At 35.3% G+C, this 21,104-nt stretch overlaps 1 protein-coding gene across 1 annotated transcript in view; it reads right to left on the minus strand.

Annotated features, from left to right (window-relative positions):
- Smp_074030 (tyrosine kinase) overlaps positions 1–21,104 on the minus strand; it is a gene marked incomplete at its 3' end in the record, with an annotated part of 64,260 nt that overhangs the window by 33,446 nt on the left and 9,710 nt on the right. The window contains exons 4-9 of the mRNA XM_018798891.1: positions 17,065–17,290; positions 11,882–11,980; positions 10,023–10,188; positions 7,672–7,892; positions 5,247–5,376; positions 3,339–3,386 (exon numbers count right to left, since the gene is read on the minus strand). Coding sequence (XP_018650735.1) covers positions 3,339–3,386; positions 5,247–5,376; positions 7,672–7,892; positions 10,023–10,188; positions 11,882–11,980; positions 17,065–17,290 — 890 coding nt within the window. The remainder of the gene's footprint in view (positions 1–3,338; positions 3,387–5,246; positions 5,377–7,671; positions 7,893–10,022; positions 10,189–11,881; positions 11,981–17,064; positions 17,291–21,104) is intronic.

Raw genomic sequence — 21,104 nt, forward strand, 5'->3', positions numbered from 1 at the left:
ATCGCATTACTGATTCCCATGTTGACTGATCGCATAATATAAGAGGTAGATTGTACAGCCGATTCATTTGCAGATTTTCTTACAAGACCTTGGCTGATCAGCATTGAAGAAAACACTAAGAATAATATGTAATTATCGATATGAGACTTTTAAATGTGTTGAACAAAGTGATTTTAATGCAATACATTTGAACTATTAATAAAGATTAAAAGGATATTTTACTTAAAAACAGTTTATACATACAATAAAGTAAATTATAATGTGATCATAAAAATTGTTTCATTTTAGAAAAACAAAATAATAATCTTTAATAAGTAATTATGAACAGTTTAAGATTGTGAAGTAGGAAAGATGTTTCAGAAATTAAAAGAGAAAAGAAAAAAAAGAGAAACACTTAAGACTTTCCATTAGGATTTTTCTAGAAGAAGTTGTAATTTGTTATGTGCATAGCTTTTACTTTAATACCCTTGAAAACTTCTACAATTAGAATTATTTATTTAAAATCAAATCAATGAATATCTTCGAAATGTATATTTGAGGAAATTATGTTTAAAATCAAAGATTTAAATATGAATATAGTCATAGTGCTTAAAATTTCAGATTTAGAAGGTCTTAGTTTTATCCCTTGTGAGATTGTGGTACTTCACTGATAAAGACAAAATAACTGGCGCAAGACTGGTGGGTCCTGGGTTCGAATCCCGCGAGGCGAGGTCGTAAATGCGCACTTCTGAGGAGTCCCACAATAGGACAAAACGGCCGTCCAGTGCTTCCAGGTTTTCCATGGTGGTCTAGCTTCAAGTGACTCATGATTTCAACTATACAAAATTACTAAAATCTCCACAAAACCACCTTCTGATAGTGAAATAGTCTCCACGCTTTTTATAATGACAAATAAGTACATACAATTGGTAATTACTCAGTTCAAGCAAATCTACAAAAGGTGAGTTAATTGCAATACTTGCACATTGGGAAAGTAAACTAAGTATTTGAGTAAACTGCCAATAGTAACGAGAACAGTGTGAAAATAAATATCTATTAGAAAGATAAAGCCAAATTTATATTAAAGAAGTGTTCTGTAATCACAGAGAGGAAATAGATATACATGGCAGCCACTTAGGGAAGAGTAAAAACTATTGTGAAAAGTATGAATTTGAAAACTTTTTGGTGGATTTTAGCAAGCAAAATAGAAAATTTGATTGACGTTTTTTTAGCGATTTGGTTTTCTACGGCGGCGGCCTATGCTCCATTGGGAGTAACAGGCGTAAGTAAGTAAGTAAAATAGAAAATCAAATTGCACAATTAAAAAACATAGAACTTTAGGGGTATTTGCTTAAAATAACCATATTATATTATTATTATTATTATTGATTCAAGGACTTTATTAATTTCCAATCGTCTTTTTCTCCTCAACAGGTTTCTTTTTTTTTGGAATAACATCTCATACATTATCCAAGTTCATTAATTTGAAATTGATGCAGACTGATTCTATATTAAAACCTTGTGAACATGATGAAAAATTTAATGATATTGATCGTATGAATGAATGAAACCATTAAAATTTTACATGGCAAAAGTGGTTGGTAAGGACAGAGAAGCACTGTTTTCATGTTTTTGTATTGATCATGGTTAATAATGATGTACACATACTTGTATACAAAAAGATCAATATAATTATATACTAAGAAAAGGTTGGAATAATTTAAGCTTAATATGATTACGTAAACTATTAATTTTGATAAACTTGTCAACTAATGTTTAGTAGTAAATCAATGTATATGAAATAACCCTAAATTTTATAAGTAAAAGCTAAAATGTTTAGTAACTGCAGTACTGTTTCTATTTCGTGGTTAAAACATTTGCATTCAATCAAAAGGTCTCAGACTTGAACTGTAAGCAACTAATATGTGACAATGAATTATCATAAATGAATAATTCTGAATATCATTTATATAAAAATATAGTTTTAGATATTTTAAATACTGGGATGATTATTTAAACACAAACATTGATACAAGGGGGTATCAAATATATATATGCACCACACTTCATCATTCGATTTGTGTAAGCGATGGATACTGCCCGGGCACCCAAACCGAAGCAGGTGGTTTTCTTGGGAGGTCACATCCCCGAGCCTTTGACCTAGAGGTCTCGTCTATAATACAATGGAGTGACGTTAGTAGATGAAGTCCCATGGTAGCTAACGGCCAACAATAGGTTCATACGCGATTCAATCTCACAGGATCCTGTAACCCATCAGTTTGAAATCAGAGTTTTCCACACACCCCCCTAGGTGGATCCTCCATATCCACCAACTCGGTTAAAACGCTGGACATTCGCTTTTCATCCTCTCAGTTTCGTAAACAACGGCCCTGCCGCGAGAATGACTTTTCTGGCAGTGGTTTTATACACGTGGTTATGTGAGAGCATTTCGAGAGGGAGAGCGAACTCTCCCCACCCTCGACTGGACCTAGGCATTTGGAGATGTTAGTAATAAATCGTTCAAAGGGACTTATCAAACTGTTTTGAAAATGTTTAATACAATAGCAAAACAAAAATCTTTATATTTAGACTAGGCTCTTAACTTCGTAAATCGGTAATAGCTGGAGAAGTACTGAAAACTAATAAACACTGAACCATAGTTTCAATTAAATCTGAGACTGACGATTCCACATTGCAGTCTCATAATAACATACTTTCATACTATTAAGCAGGGATCTAGTAGTTCACAGTTTTAAATCTAGTCAATTTGTAACATATAGCTTCATGCTTTCAATATGTTTGATTTCGTGAATAGTCATTGATGCGCAAATTTTCAAAGGAGATGGGGCACACAATCGAAAAAATCATACACCTAGTGCTGTTGGTTTACAGTGATTTCCCAGTAGATATTAATTCGCAACAACCATTTTCACAATTTAATTTGTGGTGGTTTCGATTATCCAGTTGTCAATAGTTGGACTAGATTTTAATCAGTCTTAGTTGGGACATGTACATCCTGAATAGATTGCCTCTATGTACCCTTTATATCACAAATAGGACGAAATTCACGACCTGGATTCCAACAAAACAATTGAATCAAATAATTTAATTTAAACTGTATCAGTTGAACTATTCTAATTTAGATAACAGCTTTAAAAATATGCACGATGAATGTTGTACTGTATGGGAAACTTATAAGCATTATATTTACGCACTTGTGCGTATGTAAGTAGGAATGTGTACGAGGAGTTCCGTAACATTGTAGGTCTAATTTTGAGTTGTTTTCTTTTACGAAAAAAAGGTTAAACAAGTCAAGATTGAATTGATACAAAAAGAAAACCACAGACAGGTAAACTTACGATTTATCACAGATTGTTTGAATGTTTGATTCCGGTTCATCCAGTCCACTGGTAAAATATTAGACATAGAAAAAGAAACAGAAATTTACACATGAAAAAGTTTTTTAGGTTTTTTTTTAAATGACGCTTTATCATCATCTACTTTGTATTAGCCACAAAAGAAAATTGAAAATATCAGGGTGAATAGTTGGTACTAGTCGATATCAGCTACAATGAAAGTGAGATTATTATTATTAACGATGCTATAGGAAGGCGCTCGGCGTGTCAACTTGCAAACTGATCAATATAGGAAATGTGGACGTAGTGGGATGTACGATACTCACCTCAACTTCTCAACTGGAAATGAACATAATTGGCAAAGTAAGTCCTGACTTTGAATGATTCTCTAATGGAGATGTCAGCCTAATGCAAATGATTAATTTTTTAAAATCATACTTTAATACACCTATGTTGTAACCGTGCTCAACAATAATGTGATTACCGTAAGATAAGTAAATGTTGATTCAATACACTACAAAAATTATAGATGAGCATAACTACAATAATTTACATATTTTGATTACATAACAACCCCAACACTACATTAATTATTTGTATTCATTCATTATTTGACTAAGTAGAAAGAAATAGTAAGTAAATAAAGTATGAAAGCCATTTTTTCAAAAAGAGTTTGTGTTATGAGCGGCGTCCGATATCTGATACTGAAACACAACTTGCTGCGCACTAACCCCACCAGACTAACTACTTAAGCGAGAAAACAAGAATTTGAGAGGAAGTCTATTGGACTACTCGTTATATCCCGAAGAGAATTATGAGTGGTAACTTTTGGGATCCATTTATAGACCAATACTATGCGTATAATTTTGTCGTATAATTGTTAAATAACTAAACTACTCATATTCATGTCCCTCTTATTATGAGCTTTATTTTCACCTATGAATTATTATTATACGATTTAACATTCTTGAGTTATCCTCAGTCTATTAAGTACTGTCTCCCACACTCACATCCACATTCAGCTAAATCTTGTACAAATGTTGTTTCTTATTTCACAGTACGATGTGGTCTGTCTGGTGGTTGGTATATAAACACAGTATGTTTGGACTTAAGTAGCTGGGCTAGGCAGAAAGCGGGACCGATAAGTACTCTAGACTGCTCGCACAGCTTTTATGTGTCATTGGTCCGATAGATAATTCGCTGTACTCTAATTGGCGGTACTATCGCGTTATAAATTAACAAGGCACACAGGCCACAAGATATAACACTACTAAATAATATGACCAAATACTTTATATATATATATATATATATATATATATTTGCACGTTATTTAGTAGTTCCATAGACCTCCTCTCAAACTCTTGTTTTCTCGCCTTAAGTAGTCAGTCTAGTAAGGTTAGTGCACAGCAGGTTGTGTTTCAGTATCAGATATCGGACGCCGCTCATCATAACGTTATTGTTCATTTCTACTCTGGACATATTGATTGTAGATTATTTGAAATTCCATTGATTAAAATATTGTTTATATATGGTCGTGAATAGTTTGGGTAATACAGCGTGTTCCTGTCTGTTCATAGACTACTGTTCGAGTATCTCTTCTAGTAATAATGTGATCACGGTTATTGGTTGCATTATCGCATCATGGTGATAAAACGTGCAAAAGAGAAAATAAATTTTATTCATTTGTTATATTACGTTCAGTAATGCCTGTTTCGCTAAGCTGTGAATATGAAAACGACTAATTGATTAGATTGTCATCACTTTATTCGAATAAGTGTTTCATTTCCTAAACATGCATTAAGGGTGCTTATGATATAACCAATAAGGATAATAAACTTGAAATACATAATAGTTAAGTATCAATTAGCTTTTGTAAGAGAACAAAATGAACATGTATTTATGGCTTACATATATCTATAGTAAACAGTTGTAGGCAGTACTTGACGAAAGTCATTCCAAGCTGGGGTATTGATAATAGTAAATGATACAGAACGTTGATGAACATAATTTATAGACAAATTAAGTCTATGAGTTCGACCTTAAGTAATGACAATAATAATAATAATAGCAATGACAATGGTAATAATAATATCTAAAGTAAGGAAACAGTTAACAGATAAAATGTTAGTTTTAGAAATACAGTGAGATACACGGTAACGATATAACGGTTAAAATAAAACTTTCAACTGTTGGGTGGAAGGTTCAAATCTCCGACCAACATCATCCGACTTTTGAGCAGTGAGGAAGTATTACTAACGCTTACCTCTAAAACGTCAACACGCCCTACTAATTTACTCCTCATGATCAGTTTGGGTGTCGATGTAAGACAATCTTGAAGCAATATGTTATGTTTAAAAGGAGATATATGAATTTCAAACACGCCACAATTACTGCTCGAAGTGATCAGAATACCCTAGCATTTATCTGAATCTTCCAGAAACAAAACTATGTCATCTACATGTTCTAAATTAACCAATGAATTTCTGAATATAAGATTCATTCTTTAGAGTTAAGTGTAATTTTTAAAATAATGTAAATGATTAAATTAAAACAAAAGTGTATAGTAGACACTCCTGATGAATACCGCTTGAAGTAGTTAGATTCAGATGACAGTTCTCCATAAGCTCTGGTTCGAAAAATGGTGGCAGAAAAAAACGAATTGATTCACACAATAATTGTTTCTTACTCTGTTCAAAACAGAATTGTTTGGAGCCCCAACTTCCACATAGCCCCATTATGGATATATGGACTTACAGCTGTTATTGTAGATTTCCGTACGCTCGAACCTTGTTACTCTTTTTTCTTCACTACGCGAAAATGTAGGTAACGACTGATGTTTTTGAATATTGGTGTATCACGTTTTAGGCTCGGTATTCTCTGATATTTACTGGTCACTTCTCATAAAGCAGTCGTGGCCTAGGCCTAGTCCAATACAAGGACAAATGCTTTTGATTATAGTGGATGCATTTACGAAATAGCTGGAAATATAAGTTATGTCATATTGGACAGAGGAAGAAACAATTATTGAGTTAAACAATTTATTTAGATGTTTCGGAATGCAAGGTACTTTGGGAAAGGATGATGGTTTCAACTGGTATGGAACTCATTCAAGTAGATTCTTAAGTGAACAGAATTAATCACTTACGCTCTGTAAGTTATCAGCCACAGGACGCTTCGTGTAAACCTTTAGACGAACATAGCTAAAAGTGTTAGGCGATGAGATCTCTAGGAAAGTAATTGCCATGTTCTTAACATATGATAGACTTACTCCTATATTCTGCTGTCCAAAACGGAAAGTTATCAGCCGTAAGCTTGTTCAGAAGAAGCATCTGGACGATTTTCAACGCCATACTGATGCCTAAAAAGGTGGATGACCACGAATATACTGCAGACATCCGAAGTTTTCTTGTTGGGTAAAAAGTATCCAAGTCATACCACGAGAGGAATCGATGGGGACTTTAGACTAGAACGTATGTCATTAATTTACTCCTTTTTCTTTATGGTTCGAGGCTTAATTGCAGAAGAATTTTCTAGATTTAGGAAGCGAGTGGAAGACTTATCATCCTAAGAGTTTTTGGGTAATCTTTACAGTCTGGGAACTTTTGGAACAGTGGTAAATTTGGTGACATAATAATTAACAATCTAGTCGGAATGTGACACATAATCCACCTTTTTTAAAGCTTCTAGAGTGTTACTATTGTATAATGACTAGATGGAATGTTTTCTGACTTTTTCTGACGTCTGAAAACTTTTCCAGGAATTCACAGGGATCCCTATAGAATATTGGTGTGGTAGATTGAGCCGATATCCATATATACCAGGTCCTATGTTGTTTATTACTGATTGATTTATTTCACACGTATCGACGTCAGTTGTATTCTTAAGTTATGAATTACATGTCTACGCGTATCGATAAAATTTAGTCGGACTACACTCTGAGCTGAAATTATTTTCTATGAGTGTAATAAGTAAAGATGGATAGTGGCTAGCAGTGGAATCAAGGACGCACGTTTCGTCCTATTCGGGTGTACCTACATCTCAGAGTTGATGTTCACCCTGGGACTCGAACCCAGTACCTTTCGCTTCAAACAGTATGTACATATGCCGATTGGAGACTGACCAGTTGCTGTCCCAAGTATCAATGGAAAGGTTCGAACAAAACAATCCTAAATGTGAGTGTAATAGTTTCATACTAAGCATCATTTTCATAGTGTTATATTCTACGTACATTTAAACATAAGTTATTAGTAATTTCAGTTTCGCGACAATATCATTAAAAAAACATCACAAATTAGAAATACCTGTCACAATTTTATACTAAAAAGAAACTTACATAATCCAATAGCCCCATTTGATTTGTCAATTAAGTCAGACTCCAAATTTGATAAATTACGTGACAAGTTAACATTAGAGTGAATAAACGCTTTCACATATTCTGGACATAAATTACGATTTAAAGTGAACACTACTCGTCCGTGTTTAATAATTAAATTTGTAGAAACTGGAATCCATAGACTTTTTAGTTGACTATTCCAAGCAATTTCTAAGACAGTTCTATACGTATCAAGTGAGAAATTAAAGGCTAACTGATAATAAAAGGGAGTATATATTCTTAGACAGTAAGAAGCCTATATATATATATATAAATCCTATATTCGATGTACAGTAGGAAACGAATTAATAATAAAGGTAATTAATATGTTTATTCAGTTCAATATATACTTATATACTAGAACTCTACCCTAGAAAATGTCTGAATGACTATTTTAAACTTCAATATAGTTCATTTCAAGGTGTTAAAAGATCGGAATTATTTAATGTCGATGTCGAATTCTTTACGCAAAGGGTTGTGGAGATCGTTGAAGTTCATTGAAATCATGAGCCCGTATAAATCAGACAACTAAGAAAAACTTGGAAAGACTGGACAATCGTTTCGTTCTAATATGAGACTCCTCAGCGGTATGCATCCAACTGTTGGATGCTAACTAAATAGTCTGAGGTTTAAGCGTTTGCGCGCAAGACTGAAGATCCTGGGTTCGTGGATGCGTCTCATACTGGACGAAACGACCGTTCAGTGCTTTCAGGTTTTTAACGGTAGTCTAACTTAAATAGGCCTATAATTTCAACGAAAATCAAATTCTTTGCTTGTAGAGCCCATACATATAAGCATATAAATTATAGAAGAATGAACATACCCGACAAGTTTGTGCACAACATTGTCAGCAGTCAGTGTTTGAAATATAAGCCGTTCTTTATAGGACTTGATAATTTAATGAAAAAGGATAAGTACAGTCAATTGTGTTTGATATTCTAAAATTTCCCTAACCAAGAGCAGTCAACAACTGTCTGACAAACAAGAAATTATTGTCAGCTGAAGGATCAAACACTATGCAATCTTATTTCCTACCTCATAGAATGTAATGGAATTAACGGTTTTTTACATCGTTAGTCGTTTCAAACGTCCAACTGCAGAATGGTTGATTTAAATATCAGCAGTTTGTGAGTTTACCCTGCTTAATTATAGTCACTTTAATTGTCACATAATGAGAAACGAAACGTGTTAGTAATTTAAATATCACTGATATACACGAACAACAGTCGATAAATGAAGGTAAGGAGGAGAGATATGAAGTTCTGTAAATATTTCTACTAGTAAGAAGACCATCTATTAATGCCATACTGCCATGATGGACGGACGCATTTCGTCAGACTAAGTTTTTAGATACAGCGCAAAATGTACAACAAAGCTATGTTCAAACAACTCAACAAAAAACCGATGATAGTCCAAGATGCCATAGATTCATTGTGTTTAAATGTTTGTATGAACATTATGAATGACTAACATACAGTATTTAGGTCAACACATGTTGTATATCTAACTAACCTTAACTAAGGGAGGATTTTCACAAAGGGTGAAAAATGTATGGGAGCAATGGTCAAGCTCAGTTTATGCTGAAAAGCAGGAACGTAAGACAAGCTACTCCAAAGTATTATGCTGAAAATTAAAATTATGTGGATTTTTGTTTGCTGCCGGTTTTATTAATCCACAAGTACCAAATCAATTCATTTTGACGACCTCGTTTGTAAATGATCATCTATATAGCCTTTTTCATTTTTATTTATCATTCGCACTCTGATTAAATATGTTTATTAGACTGACTTCGGGCCGTTTAACACACTGATCTTTTCAGCGTAGGTTGATAAATTTGTTTCTAGCAAGTTGAAATAAACACTCAATATGTCCAATGAATGAAAGCTTCGTAAATAAACCACAAAAATCAGAAAACGCGCCACTGGCAAAAAAAAGTCCACAAACCCTACAAATAACTTAGTTATAGACATTGGTAGATATGGCTAGTCTTTAGAGAACAGATCAGAATTCATAGCCTATCAGATTACTTCAAAAACGATGTACATGACAAGAATATTATTTGTTTTTAATGAAATGCTTTCACAAGATATTTTCCTTTGCATGCTAGCAGTCAGTTGGATTAGAACACATTACTAGTTGATAGATGACTATGGTTGAACTAATACAATTCCACAGTTGTGATATTTGCACATATTAAGATTTATGCATATTTCCTGACAGAATTGAGAAAAACAATGAGAACAACTCCAGACTATTTACCAAAAAAATTATAACGGAATAACATTGAAACAAATGAGCAATTTTGCACATACTTAGTTGGACCGTTCGGAACACTTCCATCACGCTTTAATCCATGTATGATTCGTAAAGACCGAAGAAATGTTAATGACTGCAAAGAATCAGAACTGATTATATGTAGACTTGTATGGATTTCTTCCAGGTCTGAGAAAGCATCCATAAATTTTGAAGTATCTCCATCTAAGATTTTTTATTACAGGAATTTAAAATGAAATTGGAATAAATCAAAGTGTATAAAATTTAAATCTTGTAGTTAGATTTCACTTATGTTAAAGTGATGAACAGAACTACTAACCAATAGGTATCAACACCAAGGTTGGACTTGATAGTTTCAAATAAATTGAGCATTGGGTGGAGAGTTAAGTATAAATACATTTTTGTTATATCCCAATGGGTAGAAAATTTGTATTTCTGATGTTTCGTCACTTAATATAAGCTACTTCTTTAGAGTGAATAAATAAGTGATATTAAAATAACACAAGTTTTTATAGTGTGTTAATTTAATATCACTTATTTATTTACTCTGAAGAAGTGGCTTACATTAAGTCACGAAACGTCAGAATTACATTTTTTCTAGTCATTAGGATATAACAAAAATGTATTTATTATTACTGACCTATAGGTGTATTATTTTGAAAATGAACCATACAATCATATGATATGATATTTAAGAATATTGACATCAACTTTTTCAGATAGAAATAAATGGTGTGTATGCATGATACAATAGTTGGAAGTAAAACAAATGTATAGATCAATAAGTTTCAGTTTCGAAAATCATTGATCATGAGACTAAAACATGTGTGTTTTGGACTTGTACGTAAGAAATACCTAGATGAAAAATACCGACTGTTAAACGAATAGATCATTTTTTGGGAGATTTTTATGCATATAGAAAATGATTTGATGCATTAAAAGAATTAACTAGGACCTAGAAAACTATTGGGGATTGAGATCTCCCTATTAATTATAAACAGTGGTCAGAATCAGACATAGTCACATAAATGTATTCATTCTGTAGTGTTTTCAAGACAAAAAAGAGATTTCTCTTCTTTTGGTCCTGCCTAATCGGATTAGTAATTATAGAAGTTGATTATTAAGCTAGCTTACTGAATGATTCACCTGTTGTTTATAGGACCACTGACATTTCAACTAGTCGCTTAATAACCTATCTCAAATCTCCAATGATATACCACATTCTTTAATTTTTATGCATATTTTGAAGGTTATTATTACACAATACTTTTTTTAAATCTCTTAATTTCGTTTTCTCTTCTCAAAATACACATTCTATATATTTAATTGTTTAATATTACTGATATTACTATTATTTTTGAGGCCTTTGGTGTCCTTAATTTTAAATACAACTCGTTGTATATGTGTGAAATGTGACGTTCTAGGCCGATAAACAGTTGTGCCAATTTTTATATATAATTGAAATCATGAGTCAATTGAAGCTAGACCACCAAGGAAAACCTGGAAGCACTGGACAGCCAACTCGTCCTATTGTGGGACTCATCAGCAGTGCGCATCCACAATCCCGCATCGCGAGATTCGAACCCAGGACCTACCAGTGTTGCGTGCGAGCACTTACCCGATGGGCCACCGAGTCGTGCTAATTCTTAATTTATTTATGAATGACTAAAAAAACTGTAGTAAATTTCCCAAAACTCTATGACATTGAAGAAATTAACAGTTTATTCATGCACAAAGCTATAAGCGATCACTTTATGATGGAATAAATCTCTTATGCTATATGATACTAATTTAATTGATCATACATATACTGTACAAATCCAATAATATTCAATAATTTTGAGAAAAAAAGCAAAAGTAATTTTCTTTCATTGAGTAAAACTGCACAAGCACTAACCTTCACAATCACGAATACTAATAAGGATGGACTGAGCTGTAACACAACCTCGTACTTGCTTAAGATCTGATACTTTATACACATTTATATCACCACAAGCTACAGAACAAAATTAAAGAAAAAAAAAGGAAATACATCTTAAAAACTTCATGTAATTGGGTTACTGATTTCATGGACATATAAAATATTTCAGTTGAACAAATCATTTCTTGCTCTTTCATTATTGATCCCATTTTAGGTTCACAATTATATTACTATGAGTATCATTACTTAACTTTATGATTCAGTATTGAGTATTAGCTGAAGGGTTGACGTTTACTACAGCGTCCAGTGTATAACCTTGGTGTAAGTGTCCGCACCATATATATATATATATATATATATATATATATATATATATGGAGACATACAAACATGCATATCAATACATGTACAAAGTACGACTGTTGTGTTGCTTAACGAAACAAGTATAATGAAAGTAATTATATCAAGATGCTGAAAATCTACATAAGAATTCAAGGAACAAACGCTTTACTCCTTAAAAAAGCCAAATCTGTGGCAAACACCTGTTGATTTTTATTTTGTTCATCATAAAAGAGTGTTTTACCAAAATAGGGAAGCATGTTTATACAAAACAAAAAAATAGGTTATTCATTCTTAGATATTCATTTAATCATTACCAATTCACGACGACCATGTTGCTCAATAACAAACTGACTACTGTTTATGAGATTAAAGTAGTTCGTTTTTTACTTAAAAGTTTTCTGACAAATTATTATTATTGGCTTTATTCAATATTATATTTTTGGTACAATATAGAATTCTCAGCACAAAGTACTTCAACAAGTTGCCGTTTCTTACTTCTTCGTCCTTCCTGACGATAAATATTGAGTGATCGCCAGTTAGAAGTTAGCAGCCCAGTCAATCGACATCTGGATAATGTACATTCTTCTCGCTGCATATTGCCAGCAACCACGATATCTCTGATTAGGCCTTCTGTAACCTTTACAGCGAAAGGTCTTACACTTTTCAGAAACGCACCTGAATAGGTTGTGCGATTAATAGGCATAATGATGTATTAAAACAAACAAAATTAGATAGCTTGTTGAAATATTTAGATGACAGGAACATGTAGCCCAGATGCTTCAACAGGCCGCCTAAGTACCACTGTGTAAGAGAGTGTACGATCATCATCCTTAAATGAATATGAATTATAATTATGTATACTTTACTATTCAACAGGAGTTAATTTTAAAAAGTCGCTAGTAGAATGAAATCATAAAATCTGTTCTATTTGTAAATTGCCAAAAATAACAAGTAGTAAAATATATTACAAAAAAATCACCGTAATCTTTTCAACATGAACAATACTTATTCACAAAAGAAAAAGCAGATAAAATATTCATTTTGCGTAGACTATCAGTAACGAAACAGTCACGACATCAGGAAAGAATTTCCGAATTTAAGTTATTCATCTATATATTTCTGAATTAGATACACTCATATATGAGAAATATTCAAGATAATGAGTCGAAAGGTGGCCATAAGATTGGAATCAGTACTGTAGGAACTAAAACAGATATAAAGATGTAATAGATCGTATGACGTTTATATTTTGCTAATTTTTCAACAGAATAAAAAGAAATTAACGAGGAGAAAACATAGTAAAGCAACTGATAAAAATAAATAAGTGGACAAGAAACAGATAAGTACTACATAGTGATTAAAATATCCCAGATTCAGAGGGAGAATGTTAAAGGTTTGGAGATAATCAACAAGAACCTTGGATGTTGAGAACGCGCAAGTTGACACTCGTCATAAAGGTGTACCTGTAATATTGAAAAAATGGAGATTTTCATGAGTTGAACTCCGCCTGTAGCTCTTCTAGAGTTACTGCCGGTCCCAAGCCCAGGTAAAGGAGGAGGGTTGGGCATGGGGTAGCGACCCCATCCCGTAGAAAAGCTAACTCGCTAAAAAAACGCTAACCAGAAAAAATAACTCAAACCATTTAAACTCTGCCCTGGGAGTTGAACGAATAATTATGACGTCTCATGATGAAAGCCGAAATTCTTCGGAAGTCACGAGACCGATGCACCTTCTAACAACCAGAGCAACACTCTTTATAGGTACATGGAACGTCCGGACAATGTGGGAGACAGGAAAGACCAGCCAAATAGCAATGGAAATGAGGAGATACAACTTGGCAGTACTCGGAATCAGCGAAACCCATTGGACACAAGCTGGACAACAAAGGCTGGGTACAGGAGAGATGCTGCTGTACTCCGGTCACGAAGGGGAAAATGCTCCACACACTCAGGGAGTTGGTCTAATTCTGTCCAAAGAAGCACGAAATGCACTTGTGGGATGGGAATCTCATGGACCCAGGATAATCAAAGCATCATTCAGAACAAAGAAGCAAGGGATACAAATGAACGTTATCCAATGTTATGCACCAACCAATGATAGCAACGACGATGATAAAGATCAGTTCTATGAAAGGCTGCAATCAATTATAGAGAAGTGCTCACGAAAGGACCTGACCATCCTGATGGGAGATCTAAATGCTAAAGTTGGAGTGGACAACACAGGATATGAAGATGTAATTGGACGACATGGACTAGGAGAGAGAAATGAAAATGGGGAGAGACTTGCAAACCTATGTGCATTCAAGAAAGTGGTTATAGGCGGCACAATATTCCCACACAAGCGCATACACAAAGCTACATGGATCTCACCGGACCAAACCACAGAGATTCAGATAGATCACATCTGTATCCACAAAAAATTCCGAAGATCAATGGAAGATGTGAAAACCCGGAGAGGAGCTGACATAGCTTCAGATCACCACCTGGTTGTGGCCAAGATGAGACTGAAGCTAAAGAAACACTGGACAACTGGACAAACAGCACTACAAAGGTTCAATACAGCCTTCCTTCGAGATACTGACAAGCTTCATGAATTCAAGATAACTCTCAACAACAGGTTCCAAGCTCTACAGGTTCTACTGAATGAACAAGAAACTACTTTGGAGGACAACTGGAAAGGGATAAAAGAAGCACTAACTTCAACGTGTCAGGATGTTCTTGGTCCTAAGAAGCATCATCACAAGGAATGGATCTCTATGGGAACCCTGGACAAAATTCAAGAAAGGAGGAACAAGAAACTAGCAATTAACAACAGCCGAACACGAGCAGAGAAAGTCAAAGCACAAGCAGGCTACGCAGAAGCAAACAGGGAAGTGAAGAAAAGCATTAAGGCCGACAAGCAGAAATACACGGGAGAACTAGCAACGGCGGCGGAAAAAGCTGCAAGAGAAGGGAATATGAAACGACTATATGATACAACGAAGAAATTGGCAGGGAGATATAGCAAACCAGAGAGACCAGTCAATGACAAAGAAGGAAAGACAATCACTGAGATTCAAGATCAGAGGAAAAGATGGGCAGAATACTTCGAGGAACTGCTGAATAGACCAGCCCCATTGAATCCACCGAACATCGAAGCAGCACACACTGACCTTCCTATAGATGTCACTCCACCAACGATCGAAGAAGTCAAGATGGCCATCAGACAAACCAAAAGTGGGAAGGCGGCAGGGCCTGACAATATACCAGCTGAAGCACTGAAGTCAGACATTGAAATAACTGCAAACATGCTTCACCTTCTATTCAAGAAGATTTAGGAAGAGGAACAAGTGCCAATGGACTGGAAAGAAGGATATATCATCAAGATACCAAAGAAAGGAGATCTGAGCCAATGTGAGAACTACAGAGGCATCAGTTTGTTACCAGTACCAGGAAAAGTTTTCAACAGAGTGCTGCTGAATCGGATGAAAGACGCAGTAGACGCCGAACTTAGGGATCATCAGGCTGGATTCCGTAAGGATAGGTCGTGCACAGACCAGATTGCGACACTATGGATCATCGTTGAACAATCATTTGAGTGGAACTCACCACTATACGTCGAATTCATTGACTATGAGAAGGCGTTTGACAGCGTGGATAGGAGAACATTATGGAAACTTCTTCGACACTATGGAGTTCCTGAAAAGATTGTCAACATTATCCAAAACTCATACGATGGACTACAGTGCAAAGTGGTGCATGGAGGACAGCTGACAGATGCATTTCCAGTAAGGACCGGAGTCAGACAAGGCTGTCTACTCTCCTCATTCCTCTTCCTTCTAGTGATTGACTGGATTATGAAGAATTCGACATCTGAGGGGAGATACGGAATACAATGGACAGCTCAGAATCAATTAGATGATTTGGACTTTGCAGATGACCTAGCCCTCCTCTCTCATACACACGAACAAATGCAGATGAAGACCGCAAATGTAGCAGCAGCCTCCGCATCGATAGGCCTCCACATTCACAAAGGAAAAAGCAAGATTCTCAAATGCAACACGGAGAACACCAACCCAATCACACTTGATGGTGAAACTCTGGAAGAGGTGGAAACATTCAAGTACCTGGGGAGCATCGTTGATAAACAAGGAGGATCGGATGCAGATGTAAAGGCCAGGATTGGCAAAGCAAGGGCAGCATTTCTACAATTGAAGAACATATGGAACTCAAAACAACTCCCAACCAATTTCAAGGTCAGAATCTTTAATACGAACGTCAAGACAGTCCTACTGTATGGAGCTGAAACGTCGAGAACTACTACGGCCATCGTCAGGAAGGTACAAGTATTTATAAATAGTTGTCTACGCAAAATACTCAACATCCATTGGCCGGATACTATCAGCAACAGCGGTTTATGGGAGAGGACAAACCAGCTTCCAGCTGAAGAGGAAATTAGGAAAAGACGTTGGAAGTGGATCGGACATACATTAAGGAAATCACCAATGTGCATCACGACTCAATCCCTAACTTGGAATCCGGAAGGGAAGCGGAAAAGAGGATGACCAAAGAACACACTACGCCGGGAAATAGAAGCCGATATGAAAAGGATGAATAGCAACTGGGAAGAACTGGAAAGAAAGGCTCAGGACAGAGTTGGATGGAGAATGCTGGTGAGCGGCCTATGCTCCTCGACGAGGGGTAACAGGCGTAAGTAAGTAAGTAAGTTCATGAGTTTAATGTAAAAACTGTAAACGTATGATTGTAAAGCACTTTAAACCATTTTTAAATTAAATTACATACATTTTTACAGTAAGAAGTAGGATTTCTTTCTGAAACGAAAATTATGATGGTTTATATGAATGAACTTGCCTCGTTTAATACATTTTGAATCAGGACAAAATTGACATTCACCAGATACTAGACGCACATATTCCAAGGGACATGTCGGTATACATGTAGAATTAAAAGTTGAGAAGTTGGCCAAATATTTACCATTTACACTTCCTACTATTTCTTGACGATTAATGCATTCCTCACGCGTTATACAGTAGAGATTATTTAACTAAAAAGATGTATAAAATATGAAAAATATAGTTTAAAAGAACTTATGGAACCGAATAATTACAAGTTAGAATAGATCGCAGGAGGATTTGAGCACGATGTTCCAACTCGTGATCTGGTGCGAATGCATGACCGAGCGCATTCGGCTAGGTGAGTCCATTAAAGCTAATGTGGTCAGCCTCTAATGTTGAACACTTACAAAGCTATTGATTTTGGAGATTTATTTACAGCTACAGATCACTCCCTCCCCTAGTGAGGCAGTGATGACCCTACGACGTGGACAGCCAGAAGTTTAAACCTAACGACTTTGTTGTAAGTAAACACTCTTCTGATAGCTTGCTATGTTTGGCAGTGTCTGGTCGTCTTTCCTAACAATAAGGGGCCATGAAGTACAACATAGTAATAAGGAAACAAAGTACGATCGAAAATTCGTTTCCTCGTGATTTTCATCGTTCTTTCTATCGTTTTTTCCAGCCGTCCTGGAAAAGAAAAAAACAATATGTAATTGCATGTCGAAATACACTCGAACACGCGTAAAGACACAAACGGGCGAAAAAGGGTAAATAAACTAATACACCTACGACAGCATAGAAGCGATTTTTTAATTTTTTCAGTTTATTTTAAAAAAGAAAAATTAATTATACAGATATTAAGAAAAAAATTGTTTTTTCGGAATAAATGTCCAAGTATAAGCATATTAAATTTAAAATAACTCAAAGTGTCATTTAATAAGAAAAAAAATTCAGCGAAGAGAATTTTCTTTATGACAAAATCATTTACTTAAGCTGTACATACGAATGTCAAGTAGAAACAAATTTAACTGAACGCACACATGGATGAGAAAATTTGTGCAACGTATTGAAGATGTTGCGTCGATAATGTTTCGGCACGATTGGACGATCCCTATCTGTAGATGTGTCACATAGTAAGTTTTCCCTACCTGTTCCCATATGTTTAATGCACAGTTTAAGGGTTGTTGAAGATAACTCGTGCTGAAGATCAGTGTTTTCTTTTTGAAGCTGGGTGAGTTTAAGAAGGTTGATTCCTTGGAGACTGTTCAAGGAAGTTATACGAAACAAGGAATCTGCAACTACACTGTTCGCTCCAGAAATGTGTTGTATATCTGAAGTAAATTGCGAAATGTAGTCCAGTTCTCGAGACTCACGAGGTGAGCACTTGTCTGAAGATGAGCTTAAAGAGAAAGTAAGGGGCTTATGACCAGTGAAAAATGTTAATTCTCGGCCTTCGATAGAGTAATGAAAATGCCGTACAGCGCAATACATAGCTGGGTGTCCCCTACCGAAAGTGCTGTACCTCGATTCAGTGTCTAGCAACCGTCTCGAGAAAAATCCTAAAGGTTGCCAAGAGTGGCTAACCCATTGTTGTAAGACTCCTCCAAATGCTGAGTCGGATGCTTCTACTGCGATGCTAATGGAAACTTGAGTGTTTTGATGTGCCAGCATGGTTGAGTTTGCGATAAGTTCCTTAACTGCGGGGAATACTTTTTTTCGCAATGTTGTCCACATTAATGGATTTCACATTTTCACGAAGTTGGTCAGTTAGCGGTTTATAAGGGACGCGCATTTTGGTATGAACCGTCTATAGAAACCTACAAGACCGTTAAATGGGCGCAACTAATTATTGGTGGTCTGTTCTAAGTAGTCCAGAACTGCTGTCACTTTACTTCTAAAAGGTCGGATGCCATGAGCATCTATAGTGTGTTCAAGGAAATCTAAGGAGTCCGTTCCGATTAGGCATTTCCCAATGTTTGGAAGATATATTTGATGGGCTATCAATATATCGAGAAGTGACTGATCTAAACTGGCTAGTGATCGCAGGAGACGTTCAGCACGATGTTCCAACTCTTGATCTGGTGCGGATGCATGACCGAGCGCATTCAGTTAGGTGAGTCCATTAAAACTAATGTGGTCAGCCTCTAATGTTGAACACTTACAAAACCATTCATTCTGGGGATTTATTTACCGTTACAGTAGATAACCTAAAAAACTTTATTCAGTTCAAATTGATGACCTGTGTCCACCAAGTGAGCGAGAATAGAACTGTTAATCACTTTTACCTGTCCTTTGCTCAACCACGACGGATGGTGTTGTGTTATTCGTTGACGAACTTGCCGAATTGTACACCCTATATAACTGGCTCCACAGGAGCAGTTGAATTGGTAAATACACATAGATGTGGCGAATTCACACAATCTATCTTTATTAACCGTTCTTATTGTGGGGCGGTTGTAGAAGACGGAATTCAGTCTGGCTGCATTAAATGTTTTCTTTACTGCCTTTCTTAACCTCTGTGTCACGATATTTCTTCCGTAGCATCATTTAGGAATTGTAATTTTAAGAACAATACCTTCTTCGGAACGGTAGGTACTCTTATCTTTCTTTTCATCTCCTTCATGTGTTTGTCGATGAATTTCATTGAGTATCCATTCCTACTAAGCAAGTTACGAATACTAACCAATTCATCTAAAATAATGTCATCCGAGCAAACCATTCTAGCACGATGAGTCAGGATCTTTATCAAGTTTCTTTTGTATTTGATTGGTACTGCACTATAGAAATGAGTGTATTGTCCAACTGTAGACCTTCTATGTAACCCTCTTTTTAATGTTCCATCTGCTCTTCTAGTTAGTCGGACATCTAGAGACGACATACTATCATTTTGTTCTTCCTCTAGTGTAAAAGTAATTGATGGATGGATGTTATTAAATATATTAAGTATGTTCTCCTTTTCATGTTCTTTTTATAATACTATAAAAGTATCATCTATATAGCGACAATAAGATGTTAGATGGTTAGTTGTGCCTTTAAGTGTACCATTTTCTAGTTTTGCCAAAAAAATGTCTGCCAGTAGAGGGCCCAATGGTGACCCTATGGCTACCCCATCCAATTGTCTATAATATTCATTGTCAAATCGGAAATGGACATTCATCGTGCATCTAAGAACTAACTGTTTTATTGCGGTTACGGGAATTACGGTTTCTGTGTGCCTCTCGGTTAATTCATTGCAAATGAAATCCACCGTTTCAAGTAGAGGAATGTTTGTGAATAAGGACGGTACATCTAATGATATCATAAAGTTATTCTTGACCGATAGATTTTTTATATTATCGACAAATTCAAAGGAAACCTTGACACTGTGCTTAACAATTTCTTTGTGCAGTGGTTTAAGAATTTGCACCAACCATTTTGCTATGGTATGATAGGCTGAGTTATTCATCTCTAAAACGGGTCGAAGAGGCAAGCCACTTTTATGTATTTTTGGCAGGCCATATAGCCTTGGTGTAATCGTTCCTGTAGGTTTCAACATTTCGAACCCCATTTCTGAAATAAAATCCTGTTGTTTAATTTGTTTCAATGAATCTATTAGTTGCTTTTCAATCTTGTCTGCCATGTCATTCTTCATTACCAGTTTCTGAAATTTACTTTTATCATTGAAAAGGGCATTCATTCTATTTATATGGTTGTTTTAAACCATGATCACTACCCCATAACCTTTGTCTGATTTCGTGACTAATAAATTGTCATTACTTTTAAGTTTTCTTAAAGCTTCCTCATGTTTTTTCGTCAAAATTCCTTTCAAACTATGTTCATGATTTAAGTATCTAAAGCAACAGTCCACTAGTGTTGATTTAAACCTTTTGACATTATCTTTTGATGAAGTTACTAATTCTGCCGTTTGAGAATAAAGATTTTCAAACTGAATTTCGACGTTGATTTTATTAACCGTTTTCTTAAAGTTACAAAACTCAGGGCCTAGTGATAACGCTTTTGAATCAGTCTTATCAAGCTTAGCAC

Source organism: Schistosoma mansoni, chromosome 3 (genome assembly GCF_000237925.1).
Source record: "Schistosoma mansoni strain Puerto Rico chromosome 3, complete genome".
Lineage (NCBI taxonomy): Eukaryota > Metazoa > Platyhelminthes > Trematoda > Strigeidida > Schistosomatidae > Schistosoma > Schistosoma mansoni.